At 35.4% G+C, this 20,853-nt stretch overlaps 2 protein-coding genes across 5 annotated transcripts in view; one reads left to right on the top strand and one right to left on the bottom strand.

The window, feature by feature from the left end:
• Positions 1 to 19,565, bottom strand: part of LOC127839361 (ZZ-type zinc finger-containing protein 3-like) — a 260,902-nt gene extending 241,337 nt beyond the window's left edge. Inside the window, exons 1-7 of one of the 3 annotated variants that reach the window (XM_052367718.1) lie at positions 18,960 to 18,994; positions 15,282 to 15,427; positions 14,611 to 14,905; positions 12,964 to 13,080; positions 11,224 to 11,347; positions 6,740 to 6,863; positions 6,270 to 6,366 (exon numbers count right to left, since the gene is read on the bottom strand). In XM_052367718.1, coding sequence (XP_052223678.1) covers positions 6,270 to 6,366; positions 6,740 to 6,863; positions 11,224 to 11,347; positions 12,964 to 13,080; positions 14,611 to 14,895 — 747 coding nt within the window. In that variant the 5' untranslated portion in view covers positions 14,896 to 14,905; positions 15,282 to 15,427; positions 18,960 to 18,994. Of the gene's footprint in view, positions 1 to 6,269; positions 6,367 to 6,739; positions 6,864 to 11,223; positions 11,348 to 12,963; positions 13,081 to 14,610; positions 14,906 to 15,281; positions 15,428 to 18,959; positions 18,995 to 19,452 lie in introns of those variants that run through there. The other 2 variants (XM_052367717.1, XM_052367719.1) reach the window with 2 other exon arrangements.
• The window catches only part of LOC127839370 (peroxisome biogenesis factor 10-like), a 261,030-nt gene that overhangs the window by 224,886 nt on the left and 15,291 nt on the right, over positions 1 to 20,853 (top strand). The window contains exon 1 of one of the 2 annotated variants that reach the window (XM_052367749.1): positions 19,577 to 19,591. The exons of the other annotated variant lie outside the window; for it this stretch is intronic. The gene's annotated coding sequence lies outside the window, so the exon portion shown is untranslated. Of the gene's footprint in view, positions 1 to 19,576; positions 19,592 to 20,853 lie in introns of those variants that run through there. 2 annotated transcript variants of the gene reach the window in all.

The raw sequence follows: 20,853 nt of genomic DNA, 5'->3' as shown, positions 1-20,853 counted from the left end.
TGAGAAGTGCGCGCAGGCTTATCAGGAAAACACTTTCAATTTTTATGAAGTTTTCCGTTTAAAGAAAGTCACTTTTAAATTAAAATCCAGTTTAGATGAAAAGTAATGTACCAGATGCGAACTGCACAGGCTTATCTAGGACGACACTTCCTGCACATGTGGGTCCTACCTGTCAACACACTCATCACAGAAGTCCACTGCTAGGTCTGGTGGGCAATCCATGCAGTGCCAGCGAGTACCGACTATGGGCTCACACTCGCATCGGTCACACTGAAACAAACCTCACCTTAACCCTTTCCCACCATGGAAGCAAAGTGAAAATGGCTGATTGCAACCAGCGTAAAACCAGAACAGCATGCAAGTAACTCGCAGTCTGTACAAGTTTTATGCTGTTTGCTGTTCATCAGTCTCTTATGATTGGAAATGAAGCCTTTAAAACTTAAATCTTATCAGAAAGTACTTAAATATAATTTAATTTTATATAGGACTGCAAACCCATCAACGTGCGTAGCTGAAGAGAAAAGGGTTGAGTCATTAACCTCTATCATTATTCCTGTGTAAATTTATATAAGAGCAAAAATTAACCCGAATTCCATTTATACCATTTCCAGATACTATTTCAATATTTAACTTACATTGGTTCGTCATTAGGCTGCTATTAAATGGTTTTAAAGGGCTACTATTCCATTGATTTAAATATGTCTACATAAACATATCCATTGTTTTAAATAACTGTCTATATGAAAACAAAAGTATTTATGACCCATGTCATGCAAAAATGTGTCTTACAGCATATGTGGCCAGCATATCTCTAGACCAGTCTATCCAGTACCTAGAATCTGACATGTAGTGGCATGTTCCCTTTGACCGTGAATCCAACATGTTTCTGATATGATATGTTCTGACAATTCTCTATTATCTTTAATCAAACACATATCGTCACATTATTAATTTCCTTAAACCACCCATGTTGTGTCATGTTCTCAATTACCTTAACCACCCCATATTCTGTCATGTTCTGTATTACCTTAAATCCCCCATTTTCTGTCATGTTTCTTTATTACCTTAAATCCGACATGTTCCGTCAAGTTCTCCTCACTCTGTCTGATCTTTCTGTTTCTCAGCTGTTTCAGCCTCAGCAGCTCCTGGTACTCCTCTCTGTTCCTCTCAACTCCAGCGGAAACCCTTCCTCATCCTGAGGACACACACATTGACAAGCTTGTATTCATACATGCTGAGCCATTACATGACATACACGATACATCAAAAGAAACTTAGAACATTCTTCTTAAACAAATAACAAAAAGGCTACAATGATATTGTGACTTGCAACGAAGCCATAATGTTAAGATCCTAAAAGCTAATAACAAGAAGGTCACATTGATAAGGCACTCAAAACTAATAACAAGAACACTATTATGATAAGGCACTTAAAACTAATAACAATAACACATTTAAGATAATGCACTTAAAACTAATAACAAGAACACCATAATGATAAGGCACTCAAAACTAATAACAAGAACAGCATTATGAAAAGACACTTAAAACTAATAACAAGAAGGCCATAATGATAAAGCACTCAAAACTAATAACAATAACACCGTAATGATAAAGCACTCAAAACTTATAATCAAGAAGTCCATAATGATAGGACACTCCATCCTCAATTGTATTGTTCTCCTAGTTTTGAACCAGTAATTTACTTTGCTGACATACACAGCATGTCTTGAGGGATCATCAAGATCAACCGACAGAATGAGACCCAGCAACTGACAAATGGGACAAAGTGATTCCAAAATAGCCCCCACCTTCCCTACCAACTGGAAGTGGGACAATAATTAAAGCAATAGGAATAACAGCCTAAAATGACCTTTAGGAATAAAAATATATACCCCTGCCATGTTGATTGCATGGTTTCCCAAGTTTCCTACTCTTTCCCACCACCAAACATTTTAGGATGTTTGAATGTATGTGCTATGTTTTTAAAATCATGTGCGCTACATTGACACAATTTAACATTCAATCAACCAATGTAAAAATAAAAGATACAAACTAGAGTTCCACGGTTGGAGACGTATGACCCCTAAACAAGGCTTTGAACTAGTGACCCCAATTTCAATAGGGATCATCTACTATCCAAGGCAAATGCACGTGTGAAGTATCAAGCCAATCGGTCGATTCGTTGATGATTTATTGATCAGAAACAATTTTCCCCACTTATTGTGACAGTGGCCTTGACCTTTGACCTAGAAACCCCAATTTCAATAGGGGTCATCTACTGTCCAAGGTCAATGCCTTTTGTGAAGTATCAAGCCAATCGGTAAATTTGTTTAGGAGTTATTGATCAGAAACAATTTGCACACTTAATGTAACAGTGACCTTGACCTTTGATCTAGTGACCCCAATTTCAATAGGGGTCATCTACTGTCCAAGGCCAATGTACATGTGAAGTAACAAGCCAATCGGTTAATTCGTTGATGAGTTATTGATTGGAAATGAACTTGAAAGTTTTAAACCAATCACTTATGTTTTCTGCTCCATAAGAGATACTGAAATGGGTATTATCTGGCCTCAAATTTACCTAAAAAAGAACACTACACTCACAGAGAAGTCCTCATCTGCCATGGCATCCCAGTTCTCAGTTCCTGATGTGACACTGCCCTCATAGCTCTGGGAGTTGTTGTCGTCGTTGTCTGTCATGAACACTGGCGGAGTGACCGAGGCAAGGAAGGTGGAGTTGTAGTACATCCTGTTGTAGCGGTGGTGACGATGGCTACCTACCTGCACATACACGGCAACGGGAAATAGTGTAGAAATATTGTAAAAACAGGTGGTGTTGTCAATGGAAAATATTGTAAAAACAGGTTGTATTGTCAATGGGAAATATTGTAAAAACAGGTGGTATCGTCAATGGAAAATATTGTAAAAACACTTAAATAGGTGATTTTGTAAATGGGTAATCTGGTTAAAACAGGTGGTGTTGTCAATGGGAAATATTGTAAAAACAGGTGGTATTGTCAATGGGAAATATTGTAAAAACAGGTGGTATTGTCAATGGGAAATATTTTCAAAACAAGTGGTATTGTCAATGGGAAATATTGTAAAAACAGGTGGTATTGTCAATGGGAAATATTGTAAAAACAGGTGGTATTGTCAATGGGAAATATTGTAAAAACAGGTGGTATTGTCAATGGGAAATATTTTCAAAACAAGTGGTATTGTCAATGAGAAATCTTGTTAAAACAGGTGGTATTGTCAATGGGAAATATTGTAAAAACAGGTGGTATTGTCAATGGGAAATATTGTAAAAACAGGTGGTATTGTCAATGGGAAATATTGTAAAGCAGGTGGTATTGTCAATGCAAAATATTTTAAAAACAGGTGGTATTGTCAATTTGAAATATTGTCAAAAGAGGTGGTATTGACAATCAAAAGAGGTGGTATTGACAATGATAAGTATTGTAAATACAGGAGGATATGTTGATCGAAAAAAGTATAAATTCAGGTAGTTTTGTCAACGTTATTGTAGATTAAGGTAAACTGATCTGTGCAAAATATTGCAAAGGCAGGTCTTCAATGGAAAAATGGTAAATTCTATTGATGTATTCAAATTTAAAACATTGTAAAATTTATTAACTTTATTAATAACTGAATGATTTACACTTTTATTCATATTCAATTTTAAATGAGATGCCAAGAGGTTGATTCTTATATATACGCTTAAATGTTTTGTTTTTTTTCAATTGCTCTGGGAAAACTATAAGGTTTGGAGCTCCTTTAAACCAGTGTAAACCTTCAATGCTATGCATTAACAGTTAAAAAGGTGGTGACTCCAGTTTTATTAATATGTTGTGTTTGTGTGTCTACTACATTTGTTTTATCTCCTCACGGTTTGGCAATATACTTTTTGCCATAAAAGAAGGACCACATGTTAATATAAGGTTGATGTTGAAGCTGAAGTTTATTTGCATGGTGATGATATAATATAATGTTTAATGTAATCGCTTGACAAATGGGAAAGTAGTTCATTAATTGCATCATATTAATTATATTACAAAATGACATCATCACATAGGGCGTGTTTTCTGTACTTAACAGGATAGATATAGAGGATATCTAAATGCCAAATAAAGCTAGGTTTATTTTGCAAGGCTTAGAAAATCTGAACCACGAGCCATGGCGAGTGGTTCAGATTTTCTGGCCTAGCAAAATAAACTTTGCTTTATTCGGCACCGACCTAGTATTCAATTTATCTCATCAATTTTCTTAGTCGTCAATTATTTCTTTAAAAATGAATAGGAAAATAGAACTACACGGAAAATCCCAAAGTTATTTTACGCAAACATTGTTTTTATTATTTTATTTGTGCCGAGCCTGATATATTACAAAAAGATCAGGCACTAACCTGTTTTTCTGTTTATCACATTTCTAATTCCCCGATGTTAAAGAAATAATGAAAAAAATACTAAAAGACTGAAGCTTTAGCAGGAAAGAATATGACTTTTGTTGTTTGACGTGTTAATTTGTAATAAATGTTTTTTTGCTGTTTGTGTTGCATTTTGTGTTTAAAATATATTACATCTTGGTATCAAATTGTTTGTTTTGTTGAATCTGATTTGATTTTACTAAAAATGATTACTTTATAGTTGATTCAGAGTAATATGACCATCCTCCACACATGACTGATGTAAGAGTCCGCCGCGCGTGACAGCTATATTTCAGAATTGCCAAAATAAAGGAAAATATATTCCACAGTGGTTTATTTAGACAATGCACATCTGATGATGGGATAAATTAAAGTAATTTTCAGTGAAAAGTTGTTTTTCTCTATTTCATTGTTTGGAAAAATAGTGAATCCATGACACATGACTATTAACACAATTAACACTGAAAATTGTATTGTATCTTTTATCAAAGCTCAAAAGCCTGGTGGAATTAATACATTTGGGGCTTGGGCAAACAATCTGCTGTGTTGACCAGATGCAAATATATGGAACCAACTACAAAAGAACTACATATACTGTTTGTTGTTTAGATTGTTAGCAGCATTTGATAGATTTCTTTATATAACCCTGGCTGCTGAACCTAGTGACATTTTACCTGTTCAAGAATAGCAGATGTAAGGGCTTTACCAGCACAAGGTTTACACAATGACATACTTTCTAAAGGCCATAATCTCTCTACTTTTGATTAAAGTATTGCAGTTGCTGTGTGTATTTCTGCATGGTAAATGCTGAACATGAACCAGATTGAGGGCAAAAACGTCTGTGGAACGTTTTTTTTTGACAATATATGCACAAATTATGGATTAGCTGGGATTCAAACACAAGATACACCAGATTGAAGATCCTGGACTCACATCAGCCTCCACAGACACTGAAGTGAGTCACGCTAGGGAAAACATGGCTTAATGCTTGTGCATAAAGTTTTGTGCCAGATTAGCCTGAACTGGATATTCATTTAAAAGATTCTTCATACAAACAAAACATTCAATTAAAGCAGAAAGTGTTGTCCCTGATTAGCCTGAGAAGATTGCAGAGGCTGGTCCAGGACAACACTTGAGGCACATGCATTAAGAGCAGTTATCCCATAAAGTTATTCATAGGACGGACTGCCAACCTTCTTCTTGAGGTTCATGGTGCTTGGCATTCTGCCAGGAATTGGAAGCCCCGCTTTGGCAAGCTTGATGAAGTACTTCTGCACTCGACTCTGAACCTGAACACCACCAAAAACACTTTAAAATAACGTATTTGTTTAATCACTTAACTTAATAATGTACATCGTTGTTCAACATTTTTAATGTTGGTTGATGAAGCACTTGTTTTGGGTAAGTATACACATTTCTGTGTCATTATTGATATAAACTGATTATGTGCTTAATTTTTTTTAAGTCTCTTACATTTAAACAATGGGGAAATGTTATAATAACAATCCAGTCAATGTCCTGAGTAGAGCCAGTGTATCCTGCTTAGAGAATGAGCATGTGAACACTAGTATTGTTTGAATCAAGCTCACAATCACATTAGACCATGGCAGATACAATCAAACAAATTAATGCAATTTATTATTAAAATGCTACTAGAAAGAAAGTATTAGATCCACACAAAGGCCACCCTCAAATTTTATTTATTATTCAAAGGTCCATTTTAATAAATTAATGTCACTTTACCTATGTTTGCCTCAATAACAAGAAAAGCAATATCCCAACATGCAGGCATGAATATAACCTGTGATTCAGCAAAGAAAAACAATCTCTCAAGACCCACCTGCAGCGTAGTGCGGTTGCCAAGGGCAGCTGCTATCTTCTGAAATCTCCTAGCCTCTATTTCCTCAGGAGGAAACTGCATCAGTAGCTCTTCCAGGCTGAAAACACACCCATCGATATAAGTTCATTTTCTTGATTCACAGCTAGTTTATTCCAGATTATATAAAAAAACATGGTGTTTTTTATGCTTCCAAAATAGTGAAAAACCGACGTTGCTAGTAACAGTAACTTACTCACACATATATATTCCATAAGCAACAAGCCCTTTCAAACTGAGACAATATTTATCTGTTTCCTTGCAAAAAAAAATAGTTTTAACTAAATTAACAACATTTATATGAGCTGATGCAATTTATACATGCTTTACTGGTATATCTTTTGTTTGTTTACAGGGCCATTAAGGACTACATAATTAATTAAAATGTCTGCTTACCCACACTTACCCAATCCTTCTCACCCCCAACAACCTACCGTTTCTGCTCCTCAGTGGTCCACAACTGGTTGAAAGTCTGTGGCTTCTCCTCTGTCTTAACACGGCCGCGGATCACCGCCCCCTCCACATCCTGGGATGCAGATACAATCTTGACCTCTTCTGCTACAGAACATGGGGCATACATGTAGATAATGCATGACTGATCAAAACAACATGTATATTTAATACTGTATCAAGAATTGCCAATGATGATTATGATGCAATATATGAAGCCAATCTATAAAGAGGATGATGATCATTATTATTAGTACCGAATATTCGAATACCAAAATCGGTATTCGTTGCCATCCCTAGTATTTTGCTATGAAATGATGATGAAAACGCAATAAAGAGTACTGATTGCATACAGAAGAAAATATATAATGATATAAATTATTGTTACTATAAATAGTAACACAATGACGTTGCAAGCGGGCCGTTATTCGTATCTAGCGGGCTAACATATATTATATCAGCCGGCTGAGCCGGGCTAATTTTTCCAATCAGAAAAGAATGGGATCGCGCGGCTTATACTGAACAAAATTTTTTGAACTCGTCAGAGATATCATTGGGACAAATCTTCTGATCAAGTTTCATGATTATCGGACTATAAATGTGGCTTCTAGAGTGTTAACAATGTTTTACTATAGCTAAATAAGGAAAAATGCCACGACCCCTTGGCGGCCATGTTTTTCCATTAACCGGATCCATTTTCAAACTCATACAAGATATCATTGGGACAAATTGTCTGGCCAAGTTTCATGATGATCGGACAATTAATGTGGCCTCTAGAGTGTTAATAAGGTTTAACTAAAGCAAAATATACAAATGTATCCATATTAGGAAAAATGCCCCACCCACTTGTGGCCATGTTTTTAAAGCAACCAAAACCATTTTTGAACTCATCCAAGATATCATTGGGACAAATCTTTAACCAAGTTTCATGAAGATCGAAAAATAAATGTGGCCTCTAGAGTGTTAACAATGTTTTACTATAGCCAAATAAGGCGCCCCTGGCGGCCATGTTTTTCATCCAAGCATCATTTTTGAACTCATCAAGATATTATTTGGATGAATCTTCTGATCAAGTTTCATGAAGATCGGACGATAAATGTGGCCTCTAGAGTGTTAACAAGATTTTACTATAGCCATATATAGCCATATAAGGAAAAATGCTCCGCCCCTTGGCAGCCATGTTTTTCAAGCAAACGTAACCATTTTCGAACTCAACCAAGATATCATTGAGACCAATCTTCTGACCAAATTTCATGAAGATTGGACAATAAATGTGGCCTCTAGAGTGTTAACAAGGTTTTACTATAATCAAATAAGGAAAAAATGCCTCGCCCCCTGGCGGCCATGTTTTTCAACCAACCAGCATCATTTTTAAACTCGTCCAAGATATTATTGGGATGAATCTTCTGAACAAGTTTCATGATGATCGGACAATAATATCCTCTAGAGTGTTAACAAGATTTAACTATAGCCATATATAGCCATATAAGGAAAAATGCCCCGCCCCTGTTGGCCATGTGGCAAAGCAAACAAAACCATTTGCAAACTCATCCAGGATACCATTGGGTAACATCTTCTGACCAAGTTTCATGAAGATCGGAAAATAAAGGTGGCCTCTAGAGTGTTAACAAGGTTTTACTAAAGACGTATAAGGAAAAATGAACCGCCCCCTGGTGGCCATGTTTTTCAACCAACTGGCATCATTTTTTAACTCGTCCAAAATATTATTGGGATGAATCTTCTGACCAAGTTTCATGAAGATCGGACAATAAATGTGGACTCTAGAGTGTTAACAATATTTTACTATAGCCATATATAGCCATATAAGGAAAATGCCCCGCCCCTTGGCAGCCATGTTTTTCAAGCAAAAGTAATCATTTTCAAACTCATCCAAAATATCAATAAGACAAATCTTCTGACCATATTTCATGAATATTGGACAATAAATGTGGCCTCTAGAGTGTTATCTTTTTTTTACAAAAGCCATACATGTATATAGCATTATAAGGAAAAATGCCCTGCTCCCTGATGGCCATGTTTTTAAAGAAACAAAAACAAGTTTCGAATTCATCCAAGATATCATTGGGACAAATCTTCTGACCAAGTTTCATGAAGATCGGACAATAAATGTGGCCTTTAGAGTGTTAACAAGCATTTACTATAGCCATATAAGGAAAAATGCCCCGCCCCTTGGCAGCTATGTTATTCAAGCAAACGTAACCATTTTCGAACTCAACCAAGATATCATTGAGACCAATCTTCTGACCAAATTTCATGAAGATTGGACAATAAATGTGGCCTTTAGAGTGTTAACAATGTTTTACTATAGCCATATAAGGAAAAATGCCCCGCCCCCTGGCGGCCAGGTTTTTCAACCAACTGGCATCATTTTTATACTTGTCCAAGATATTATTCGGATGAATCTTCTGACCAACTTTCATGAAGATCGGACAATAAATATGGCCTCTAGAGTGTTAACAAGATTTTACTATAGCCATATAATGAAAAATGCCCTGCCCCTTGGCAGCCATGTTTTTCAAGCAAACATAACCATTATCAAACTCAACCAAGATATCATTGAGACCAATATACTGACCAAATTTCATGAAGATTGGACAATAAATGTGGCCTCTAGAGTGTTAACAAGGTTTTACTATAGCCATATACAGAAAAATGCCCCGCCCCCTGGCAGCCATATTTTTCAACCAACCAGCATCATTTTTGAACTCGTCCAAGATATTATTGGGATGAATCTTCTGACCAAGTTTCATGAAGATTGGACAATAAATGTGGCCTCTAGAGTGTTAACAAGGTTTTACTATAGCCATATTAGGAAAAATGCCCCGCCCCTTGGCAGCTATGTTATTCAAGCAACCATTTTCGAACTCATCTAAGATATCATGGAGACCAATCTTCTGACCAAATTTCATGAAGATTGGACAATAAATGTGGCCTCTAGAGTGTAAACAAGGCAAATGTTGACGCTGCACAACGCACGCCGCACAACGCCCCATGGACAAAAGGCGTTCACAAAAACTCACCATGAGCACGTTGTGCTCAGGTGAGCTAAAAAGACACACATGCCTCGATGACAACTTAAATCTGGTTCTTATAATAGTAAAATAACAAAGATTTGTTATTCCATTTTCTGTTATTCTATCCGTTTATCTATTTTGATTTTAAATCACACTTTTTTAAACGATTGTATCAAATGCTTAACACTGTAACCAAAAGCACGATTTACGAAAGCGAATGTTGAAGCGATTACCATTTTTTTATTTCTATCGAAGCTCCCGATTATACATGACAAACACAAAATCCGAAATGCATTTTGGAATCGTTCGATGCTTAACATATATTTAACTGTTAAATAAAAACCCTCCACGTCCGAATTGTTGTCCTAAAATCCAGAGAGTCTGGCTAGTTTCGTCATTAAAATTACGTCACATGAGATATACGTCATGAATTGCATAATCAATTTAATGAAAAAAGCTGGTTCTGTATAAATTTTAGTGAAGGACCAAAATAGTATGATATGTGATATAAACGATAACACACAGCAGAGCTGGGCCAGACGTCTAAAATCGGCCCTAGCAAAATAATACCCTCGGGCAAAAGGCATCCGGCCCTGCTCTGCCGTGTGTCATTGTCTAAATAATAATGATGAAATGGATGATACTATTCTATATATTATAATTTGTAACAGTTGTGAACATCTGTTTTAAGACTATAAATAGATACAGTGATATATTCTTCTTTATTGTCTTGATACTTGCACGTGCATAACTGACATATATACATATACACATACATATGTGTAGTAAAGCTAAACAGTTATTCAGAGACCACACAACTCTTAACCCTGTACCACTTTGAAACGTATTTAAATGCATTTGAAGTCCCTAAGAAATGTTAATTTAATTGAAGACATTTCTTTCCAGATTCAAGTTTTAATGGCTTTATTTTCAACCCTAAGATACTGGTGAGCAGCAAACAGTATAAAACCTGAACAGACTGAGATTTACTGGCAGGTTTTTCTGGTTTTATACTGTTTGTACATAGACATTTCACTTTGCTTCTGAGTGGGAAAGGGTTAAGTCCTTTGAGTTGTCTCATTACATGCTTTTACTGTTAAAAAACAAATTAAGAGCTTCTGATATAAATGGGCCATGTTCTGTGAAAATAGGGTTTAATGCATTATGTAACGTGTTGTCCCAGATTAGCATGTGTAATCAGGCATAACACTTTCCTCTGCAATAATATATTTCTTTTAAGGAAGTCCCTTCTTAGAAAAAAACCACTTTAGACGGAAAGTGTTGTCTCTGGTTAGCCTGTGCAGACTGCACAGGCTAATCTGGGATGACACTTAACGCACATGCATTAAACCCCCTTTTCACAGAGCGCGACTCAAATATGAAATGATCATGAAAAAAATGGTCTGTGATAAAACAAGTCTCCCAGTACACACCTGGAGGGACATTCCCGTCTGTGAGCTGCTTCTTCAGCCTGGTCATGTGACGATGGCTGCCGAACGTTGAGAAGTCCAGCGTACTTGTGTATTTCTCCCAGCTGATGTGGGGCAGCTCTGCAATCTGTGACAGCATGGTCATGTTTAACTCAGCAGTGTCCACATCAACAATCTGCACTTCCTTGGTAAACCAGGAGATAATTTTAAATGCCCAAATGAGACATTGACCAAATTTTATTTTTTTAATAGTTAGTCAGTCAATATGCCATTTAGGTCTGCTAACTTATACAGCGTAAATAAAGGATCTCATAATGAACAGTGCCCCAGATAAGCTGCGTATCTGCGTCTTTCACCCTATTAAAATGTTTAAAAACCCAAAGAAATACAATATCATGCGTAATGGAAACGCCACCAATTTGACTTTTATGCAAATTCCTCAAATTCAATGCGTACAATACAATAGCTTCATTCAAAAATTCTTTGCTCATTTTCGGTATATCCTCTTTGCAATTATTATCGAAATGCGACGTCGCTTTTATTCATCAAGCGTCTGGATGAAGGAGCAAGAACACAGTTAAAGTTATTCAAACGCTCTGCGGACTAGAGTTCATAGTTAATTACAGCATCTGACCAAATTATTTACGACGTACATGCGTTTTCAATCTGATTTAATCCGTCGCTCATTGTGCATGTCTTTGTAAAGTGTCTGTACTTTCAGTTCCTATAACGATGCAAAATAAAAATGTCTAACAGAGGTCGAAAGACGTCCGCGATTGTTGCGCCAAAATATCAATCGATCGCAAACTTTTTGAACCAAGAAAGCAAGAGCCATTATTTGACAAATCATTCGTGTTATCTATTTTTTTTAAGTTTAAAGTTTATATTATGGACAGTTTCAAGAATTAAAGTTATGAAACATCAGTTTATTAAAGTTAATTAAAATAGTTTACAGTGTTATTGCATCAATACAAGTGCGCAGCTTCAACAGAAGTAATCAGAATCTGAATGGAACGGGGAAAGCAGCAATGATTTTAAGGTATGCATTTTTATAACTCATTTCACCCTATTTCAAGAACGAAATCACCCTATTTTTTAAAATCAATGGGTGAAAACCCTATTTCCCAAATAATTATCTGGGGCACTGAATGAACGAATCTTAAAAAACACAGTTTTGTGTAAAAATGGTCATTACCCATTACAAAGATTACTGGGGCTTAATAACTGATATGCATTAAGCTAGCACTAACTATTTCAAAATATTATCAATCAGAAATAGTTTTTCTACATTCAAAATGAGAAGAATACAAATAAACATGAGAATTAAATACTTTAATAGTTAAATAAGGAAAATAAAATATTGACCTCAGTGATAATTAAACTTTTGTTCCTACAAAACATTATAGCAAACTACTTTTATGCTCCATTAAATTTAAATGCATATTTTAATGATCAACTTTTAAACCAATAAAGTAAATGATCCTTGCTCTAGGAAAACAGGGCTTAATGCATGTGTGTAAAGTGTTATCCAAGTGCAGTCTGCACATGCTTATCAAGGACAACACTTTCAGCCTACATTGAATTGTCTTTTAGAAAGAGACTTCATTTCAACAACAAATGCTATTAAGGAGAAAGAGTGTCATCCCTGATTAGCCTGTGCAGACTGCACAGGCTAATCTTGGACAACTCTTTAAACACATACTTTAAGCCCCATTTTCCCAGAGGTTGGCTTAATATTTGCACCTTCTGAGGCCTGGGCAGGTTGAGGTCGATGCCCTTCTGCAGTTTCTGTACAAACTGTATGGGGTCTGAGAGGGCTGCCTGGCGACCTTCATACAGCAGGTCAAGGTCCTTCACAGCCTATAAGGTTCAAATGTAAATACAAACAATAGTTGAATGATAATCATCACATTTTTTTGCATTTTCAAATGTATGTCAATTAAAAAACACACACAATAACGGCCATGTATGAACAAGTATAGAAATGGAATATTTGTTATTCAAAAATTATATACGCTGGGTAGAAAACCAAGAGTCATACAGAAAACTAAAAACGGAACTAATTTTTATGCCCCAAAAAGAGAGCGACTTCCGTCATTACCTGCAATTATTCATACTACCAAGGTTTAAGTTCAAAATCTTGAAATATATAGCATATTATAAAACAAATAAAGATTAAAGTACTGTTCGCAGAATAGATCGTTTAGCGAGAAATAAACTTTACATAAATTCATTGAACTATCGTTTTTATCGAGGTTGACATCGAAAACCTGGTCAAAATCGGTTTTGAATCGATAAAATTATATATAAATGATCATAAATACATGCAATAGGGGAAAATCATTGCAGCGAAGCGAATTATGCAAATTATATCTATATCTAGCTTTCGCTAAACATTATTAGCATATGGAAGATAAATACATAGATTTAGCAAAAACTTAGCGTTGCAACTCTTTCCGTTTGTAACAGATGTATTTGCATTTGTTCTTATCTTATCTCCGCTAAATTCGCCTGTGTCTGCAATTTTGTTTGTTTAGGTTTGACGTGTCAAATCATTAATATTAATTAGGTCGTTTTTGTACTTTACCGTGCTCGACGCCAAAATAAAAATCGCTGTATTGTTTGTTTTCAACCTATTTCAATTTCAGTGATATCCTCAATAAAAACACGTTTTCTTACAATTCTGCCCATATATATCTCCACAAACGGGGACTTTAATTATCTCATCTTATCATGAGTGAATTGTATATTTTAATCTATTGTTTTCTCCTTAGCCACTTAATAAAAACATGTGAATTGTAAAATGATTAAACAATATTCCTTTTAGAAATTTAAGAGTGCTAAACCTAATATCACACATTAGTATTACTTGTACTAACTGACTTGGTGTTGACAAACAATGCGAGAATGAAGGGGTTTAAGACAAGATTACTACACATAGTTTCGAAATTCTGCACTTCTACTATTACACATTAACCACTAAAACGGATATTCACTTATAATAATACCCATGTATTTGTTTCAAAATTGTTAAAAGTATGTAGTGTCTATGTAAGTTAAGAATTAAAAAGCCCTTCTATGATTTGAAACTGGAATTAATTTTTGTTGTTGTAAGTAATGGCAAAGCGTGTCCCATTCTGGCAATTTGCCAATTTGAAAATGTAACACGACGCTATAAGCTCTGGGAAAACTGGGCTTAATCCACGTGCAATCCACACAGGCTTATCAGGGACAAAACTTTTTAACTTAACTGGATTTATGGTTAGAAGAGACTATAGAGATTATTTTTAACAAAAAAAATCCGTAAAAACGCAGTGTTGTTCCGGATCAGCCTGTGTTGAAAACTCTTAGCGCAGTTTTCCCAGAATGAGGCTCATATGTTCACGATACCTGTATTCTCTGAGCTTCTAGAAGAGCAATGGTCTTCAGTAACACCTGGTAGTCATGGTTCCCCCTCAAGGCCACATGGTCTGATTCAAAGTAGTAGGTCTCCTTCTCATCATCAGGTGTGTCTGAGTCTGCATCCTGATTGGCTGGATTTTTAAACAAACTGAAATCTGATTGGTCAGTCAGGAGTGAGTCTGATTCGGATTGGTCCATTGCTTGAAAGCTGCTTTCTGATTGGTCAAGCCTCATGCTAGGTGAGTTGCTTATGTCTTCGGCAACCAAAGCCATTTTGATGGTCCTGCAATATTTAATTGGAAAAAGTAAGTTCAAGTGGATAAAATGTTTTGTTAGAACATGAATGAAACAAACATAAACTTCCTGTCAAAAACATGTCATTAAATACTGTTATAGCCATTTTTTTAAACTATAGTATACACCGTTTCAGGTGATATTTAAATAAAATACAATAGTATTTGGGAATACATTTTATGTGATAGATTACTCCAATTGAAAGATCTAATACCACAGGGATATAAAAAGGTAGCAACAGTAACAAGTTATAAAGGGCCTTTGGCACTGATATAATAATTACTTTTTTACCATGATTGTCAATTAATAGCTAACATAGAGTCAACCAAACAAACGAGAACAAATAACTTTCACACTATTTTCACCTTCTGTCAGTTGTGTCTGAAAAACTTCAGTCCCATCCAGCGCAGAAATAGGCAAATCACAAAGACAATGAGAGTGCTTGGGATGAGCATGAGATAGTACAGCAGGGAGCCAGTGTCCATCACCCTGGCGTTCAATCTGGTGTAACCTGAAATATTATACATGTACATGGGAAATCTGCAGCATTTTGTTTAAGTTTTACTTACTACAGCGATTTTTTTTGTCCAATTGGTAAAAGTACCCGTACCGGTCCAATTGGGAAAAATTGAGTCATGAAAGCCTTAAAATTGGGAAAAATCGAGTCGTGAAACCCTCAAATTGGGAAATTGGTGTATTTGATTTTATGCTCCCAAATACTTTAAAATTGATTACTAAGTGTTTTCAAGCTGTCAATATTATATTTACCTAGGTTCAAACCATAGAGCTGCAAAGAGAAACTAACAAAATGTTGCATTTTCAAAAAAAAAAAATATTTTTTTTTGTTACCTTAAATTGGGAATTTTTTGGACAGCAATTGGTAAATTTGTAGTTTTTTCGTAATTGGGAAAGTGCCGTTTACCGGTACTTTATAAAGAAGGAAAAAAATTGCTGTACTACTACATGTTTTGAACATCAGTGCCTCCATAATTGTATTACACTTAATGGAATTTATGAGATGAAACATATAATTACTATGAAATAAGTTCCGACCGTTCTCTTAAAGCTTGATTGTAGCCTTGTTGTTGTTGCTCAAATATCTTCATAATTAAATTGAATTGTCTACAGTTTGCAAAACAATCATAGAATAAAAATGCAAGGTTTTAAATTGTATTAAAACAAATTAACAACCAAAATAGCTCTTCTTACTATGAAACATGTTTAAAATATTGGATTGTTGAGGGGATGAAAAATGAAATGCTTCATCCATAACTTAGAGAAAAACATCTATTGTCAACATAACTTTTAAAATAATGGAAATTTAATCACGCCGGGTATGCGAATACTTCGTTTACGGATGGCACTTCACTAACAGAGAACAACAAACGCCACGCGCTAGAGGTAAGTTCCTCTGTTTTATTTAACGTTATATCCTAAAGATTAGTTTTTAAGACAAGACACATGGTCGAGTTGATAAATGGTGTATCCTTTTGTATTGGGAATACACAATTTCACGGAAGAATGGTACAGTTTTGCCCCAAAAATAGAAAATTCGATCGGAAAACAGCATAAACGGGATGAACAGTAAACATTTTATCAAAATAAAACTACTTAGAATTATTGCAAGAAATTGTTTGCTATTCCAGCATGTAGAGTAATCACTGTGCTTCAAATACTGAAATTTTGATAGTATTCCATGAAATATAAACAAAGATAGTGCATGTTGTAATAGGTGGCATACATAAAGTTGCAGCCACTTTGTTTACCGATAAAGGGCACTTCAGATTACGGAGACTTTCAACAAAGCGGGCACTCTAATAACTGAGTTTTATCTTCTACCTTAAATGCATTTATTTATATTATTGCTATTCATACGAAACATTTTGAAAATATATTTTTCAAAAATCCCATTACTATTAATTTATACTACGTTTATTATAATTGCAATTTTCAAATAAGACAATATTTATTATTAAGTAAATGTGTACGGATAATGTGGATCAACACAATCGTGTTTAATTTTACTTATAGCAGGGCTCTAGATAACGGTAGTGAAGGGGTCTTTATGAGGCAAATACACATTTGTTCTTCATAAAATCCTATGTCGGTTGTGCTTATTTGAATCGCATCATCAAGACGATACTTATGCGTAGCAACAAAATTAAAAAGAGAATGGTAAAACTCCCTTAATTTTGAGCCCTGCTTATAGGGAGCACTTCCCTTTACGCAACGCTAACGTTTGCTCGAAGTGCGATTCACTTGACCCTAAATCACTGTATTGGTTGAGTTTTAAGAATCACGGTTAAAATTAAATCGTAAAAACAACTGATTCTGGAAAAAAGGAATGCGTACATAAAATGTTTAAATGTCATATTATGGAGTCAGTACTTAGTATACCCCCACAAACGAAGTTTAGGGTGCTATATAGGATAGAACTTCATATGCAGCATGTGTTGTGTTTATATTAAAAACAAAGACTGTTATGCATAATTTTTACACCACTGTCGTGTGATTAAATCTACCCCGTCCGTTCTTTTATTGCTATTTTCGTTTACTGGCATTGAGCCAAACAGTTCCAATAGAATTTCGGACCTGCATCGTTGCTGATATTAATCTCTGAGAGGCAGTTTAAGCAGAGTGATTATTCATGACATGCTATCTAATATATAAGTAAATAGCCTTAGTACCTTCATTTGGACATAAAGATAAATGCTTTAGATCAACCGCTTAGAACGTAATTTAAAATATATGGTCATATAGATTTTACTCATTAGACATATCCAATTTGTTTAACATTTATCTTTCAAATTTTTACCAAATCATAATCATATTTCAAAGGGATAAGAACATGCTTCGGTAATTCGTTTTTTATTTGCGTACTAAGTACATACATTTTTATTTATTGCCTGCTTACTTTAACAGTATTCCACAGCGAATTCTGCATTTTTGATTCACAAAAAACGAGTGTGTTACATCTGGAAAAAAGTGTCTAGATGTCGGGAAACGAAGTGCCATTGTTTTTTAGATGATCGGTAAACGAAGTGCAGATGAAAAATGTGCATGCGACTCTTAAAACATTTGAATTTTCTCAAATACATTAGTAAACTAAAATGTAACATGTTGTAACATTACTGGATATATTGATCTTTTATTTCGAATAGTAAGCACGTTCTTGATTTATTTCCAAGTATGTTTATTTTGTTTAAATATGTACTGATAATTCAATTCATGCTGATTATCGATGGAATTTTATCGTTTTTTTTAAATAATTCACCGTTTTTCCGCGAATTTCTTTCTTCGCAATACGAAGTGCTATACCATTAATCACCCAAACAATGTTCTGTGTTTAAAAACCAAATAAACAGAACATATATACAAAAAAGCTGAAGAACTCACCTCTCGCGCGTGGCGTTTGTTGTTCTCTGTAAGTGAAGTGCCATCCGTAAACGAAGTATTCGCATACCCAGCGTGTTAATCGAACGCCTGATATTTAATATTGTCGTGAAATAAGGTCACTTCCCACAGCCTTGCTGTTGGGCTAGCTCTTTAGCGACGTGGATAAAGTGTCTGACTACCACTCTGGAGGTCGTGGGTTCAATCCCCAGCTTGAGCTCAGTATTTTCACATTAATGGCGACGAGGCAAAAATTAACTGTGAATGTGGGAATGGGTCTGAGCTGGTTTCTGGTAGGGCCATGCGGATGCAAGATATGCTGTAGCGGGTGTGTCTGGGTCTTGAAACATTAAAAGGGGGAGGAGTGTAGTGAAATAAGGTCACTTCCAACAGCCAATTGCTGTAAGGCTGTAAGGCTAGCTCTTTAGCGACATCGTTAAAGTGTCTGACTACCACTCTGGAGGTCGTGGGTTCAATCTGCAGCTTGAGCTCAGTATTTAAACAATAATTTACAGTTTTGTTAGAAAATAACTCTTCTAAAGACATTTGCCACAGATATTTAATGTTTAAGTCTGTGAACAGTTCCAAAATCCATAATCCATTTACGCTTTTTAAATTCCTTTTCTTTAGAAGAACCTGAATAACTATACCATGGCATCAGTTGCAGACGTAAGGGGGTGGGGGTCGGGCATTAGAATTGCACCTTAGCTGCTTAGCCATCGTCAGTTACCCACGACTAATTCATTCCGTTACTCTCCAGCTAATGCTGGAGATTAACGGAATGAATTAGTCGTGGGTAACCGACGATGCTGCTTAGCATAGTCCCACTTGTTGACGCTCTCAAATATTAAGCTACTTTTTATATTGGTAATATTTGGTTCCAAAGAATTTAGCCCATATAAAAAGTATCTCTAAATTCTTTGAGCGTCTTATAAATAAGACTGCACCTTAATTGATAAAGTAAATCCAAGAGGAAAAGAACGCCTTGGGCAAAGCATGAAACCACGTTTGCTGGGACCCTAGCATGGCGCTCTATCCTACCAACTGTGAACTGAGCTCACATTAATTTCAATCTATAATTCCATACCCTCTAGACTACCCACTGAGTGATTTAATGTATACATCAAACCCCAGGACACTTACCTTTGGAATGTTGAACAACTATTAACGATATAATGAAAAGAAGCAATGTCGAGTTTCTCAACAACTAATAGGACAATGTTGTGCTATAAAAAGTTATACTGTCACCGTTTAAACAACAAAAACAACAACAACAACAAAAGTAAGAATTTTTTCTCTAAGATTTTAGAAGTGATTTATTAGTAAGAATGGAATATTCAGACAAAGTTCTTATTTTTAGGTTGCAAATAGACGCACTTTAGATTAGAGACATAACGCAAATTTCACTGGCATATGCATTTAAGCGCCGAATGCGTTCGTTTTAAAGTGAATGTATTTTCCGGACATATTTAGTTTGGATATCATATTTGTGCATTTGAGTTTATTATTCAAAAATACCGTCTGTTTTAACATGATAGAAGTCATATTAAATTTAAAAAACGATGTGGTGGTCTGTAATAATATTGCCCCATGGCCTACTCTCAAGTCAATCCGATATAGTTCTTCTTGAATAATCTGAGCTTTTATGAGTACATACGTACAGTTGCAATAATACAACTCCCAGCTATATTGACCCTCCGGGTCGCTGGGAGTTGCAACTGGTAACACGATTTACCATAGGAATTTTACTGCCTGGATTCCGGGCGCTGATTTATTGGTAAAATTAGCAACATAAACTATTTTCTGGCATGATTTAACACAAATAGATCGTCAATATATCTACAATGAGCAAATTAAGATAACTTACATGATATGGTGTGCTCGCAGAAGAAAGATTTTAATCAAAGTTTCAAAAACGTCAACAGTAAATGCAAATCATGTCAACTTGTTTTCATACGGAACATTTTTTAAAAAAACAAAAGAAAAATTAAAGGAAAGCATGCGGTGTGTTTACAACAATATGTACCAATAAACGGTTAACCTATGCTTTTCTCCGAACATACAATTTATGTTTTTAAGAAAGTTTATTTTCAAATATTTAACATTTGTTTTAAATGGACAGAAATTTTCTATACAATTTGTTCAAATTTTAATTCATACTTATGTTAATTGTATATGAAAAGCAGTCATACAACAGACTTTTGGAAGAAACAAAAGGAACGACGACCCTTAGATCTGCCGTAAGGGAATTATAATACAACATCTACAGCAGCAACATGTATTAGCTCTAAAGCATACAATTGCTTTTAACCATATACAAAATAGAAAATAACAAAAGTGTAATGCATGGATTATAAGAATTATGATTTCCCCAGGCGATGTTAGCCCAGCGGGCTAAAATGCGTGCACTTGAAATTCTCACAAGCGCTTGCTGTCTGCATTCGGCCAATGTTCAATCAAAACATGCACGCTCTTATCAGCAGTGTGTGCATAAGGGGCTTAGATAACACGTATGAACGATTTATGGGTCGTTCATGGGGATCA

The sequence above is a fragment of the Dreissena polymorpha genome, chromosome 7 (genome assembly GCF_020536995.1).
Source record: "Dreissena polymorpha isolate Duluth1 chromosome 7, UMN_Dpol_1.0, whole genome shotgun sequence".
Taxonomy (NCBI): Eukaryota; Metazoa; Mollusca; class Bivalvia; order Myida; family Dreissenidae; genus Dreissena; species Dreissena polymorpha.
Note: the sequence above shows the minus strand (reverse complement) of the source record. Positions and strands in the feature narration are given on the sequence as shown.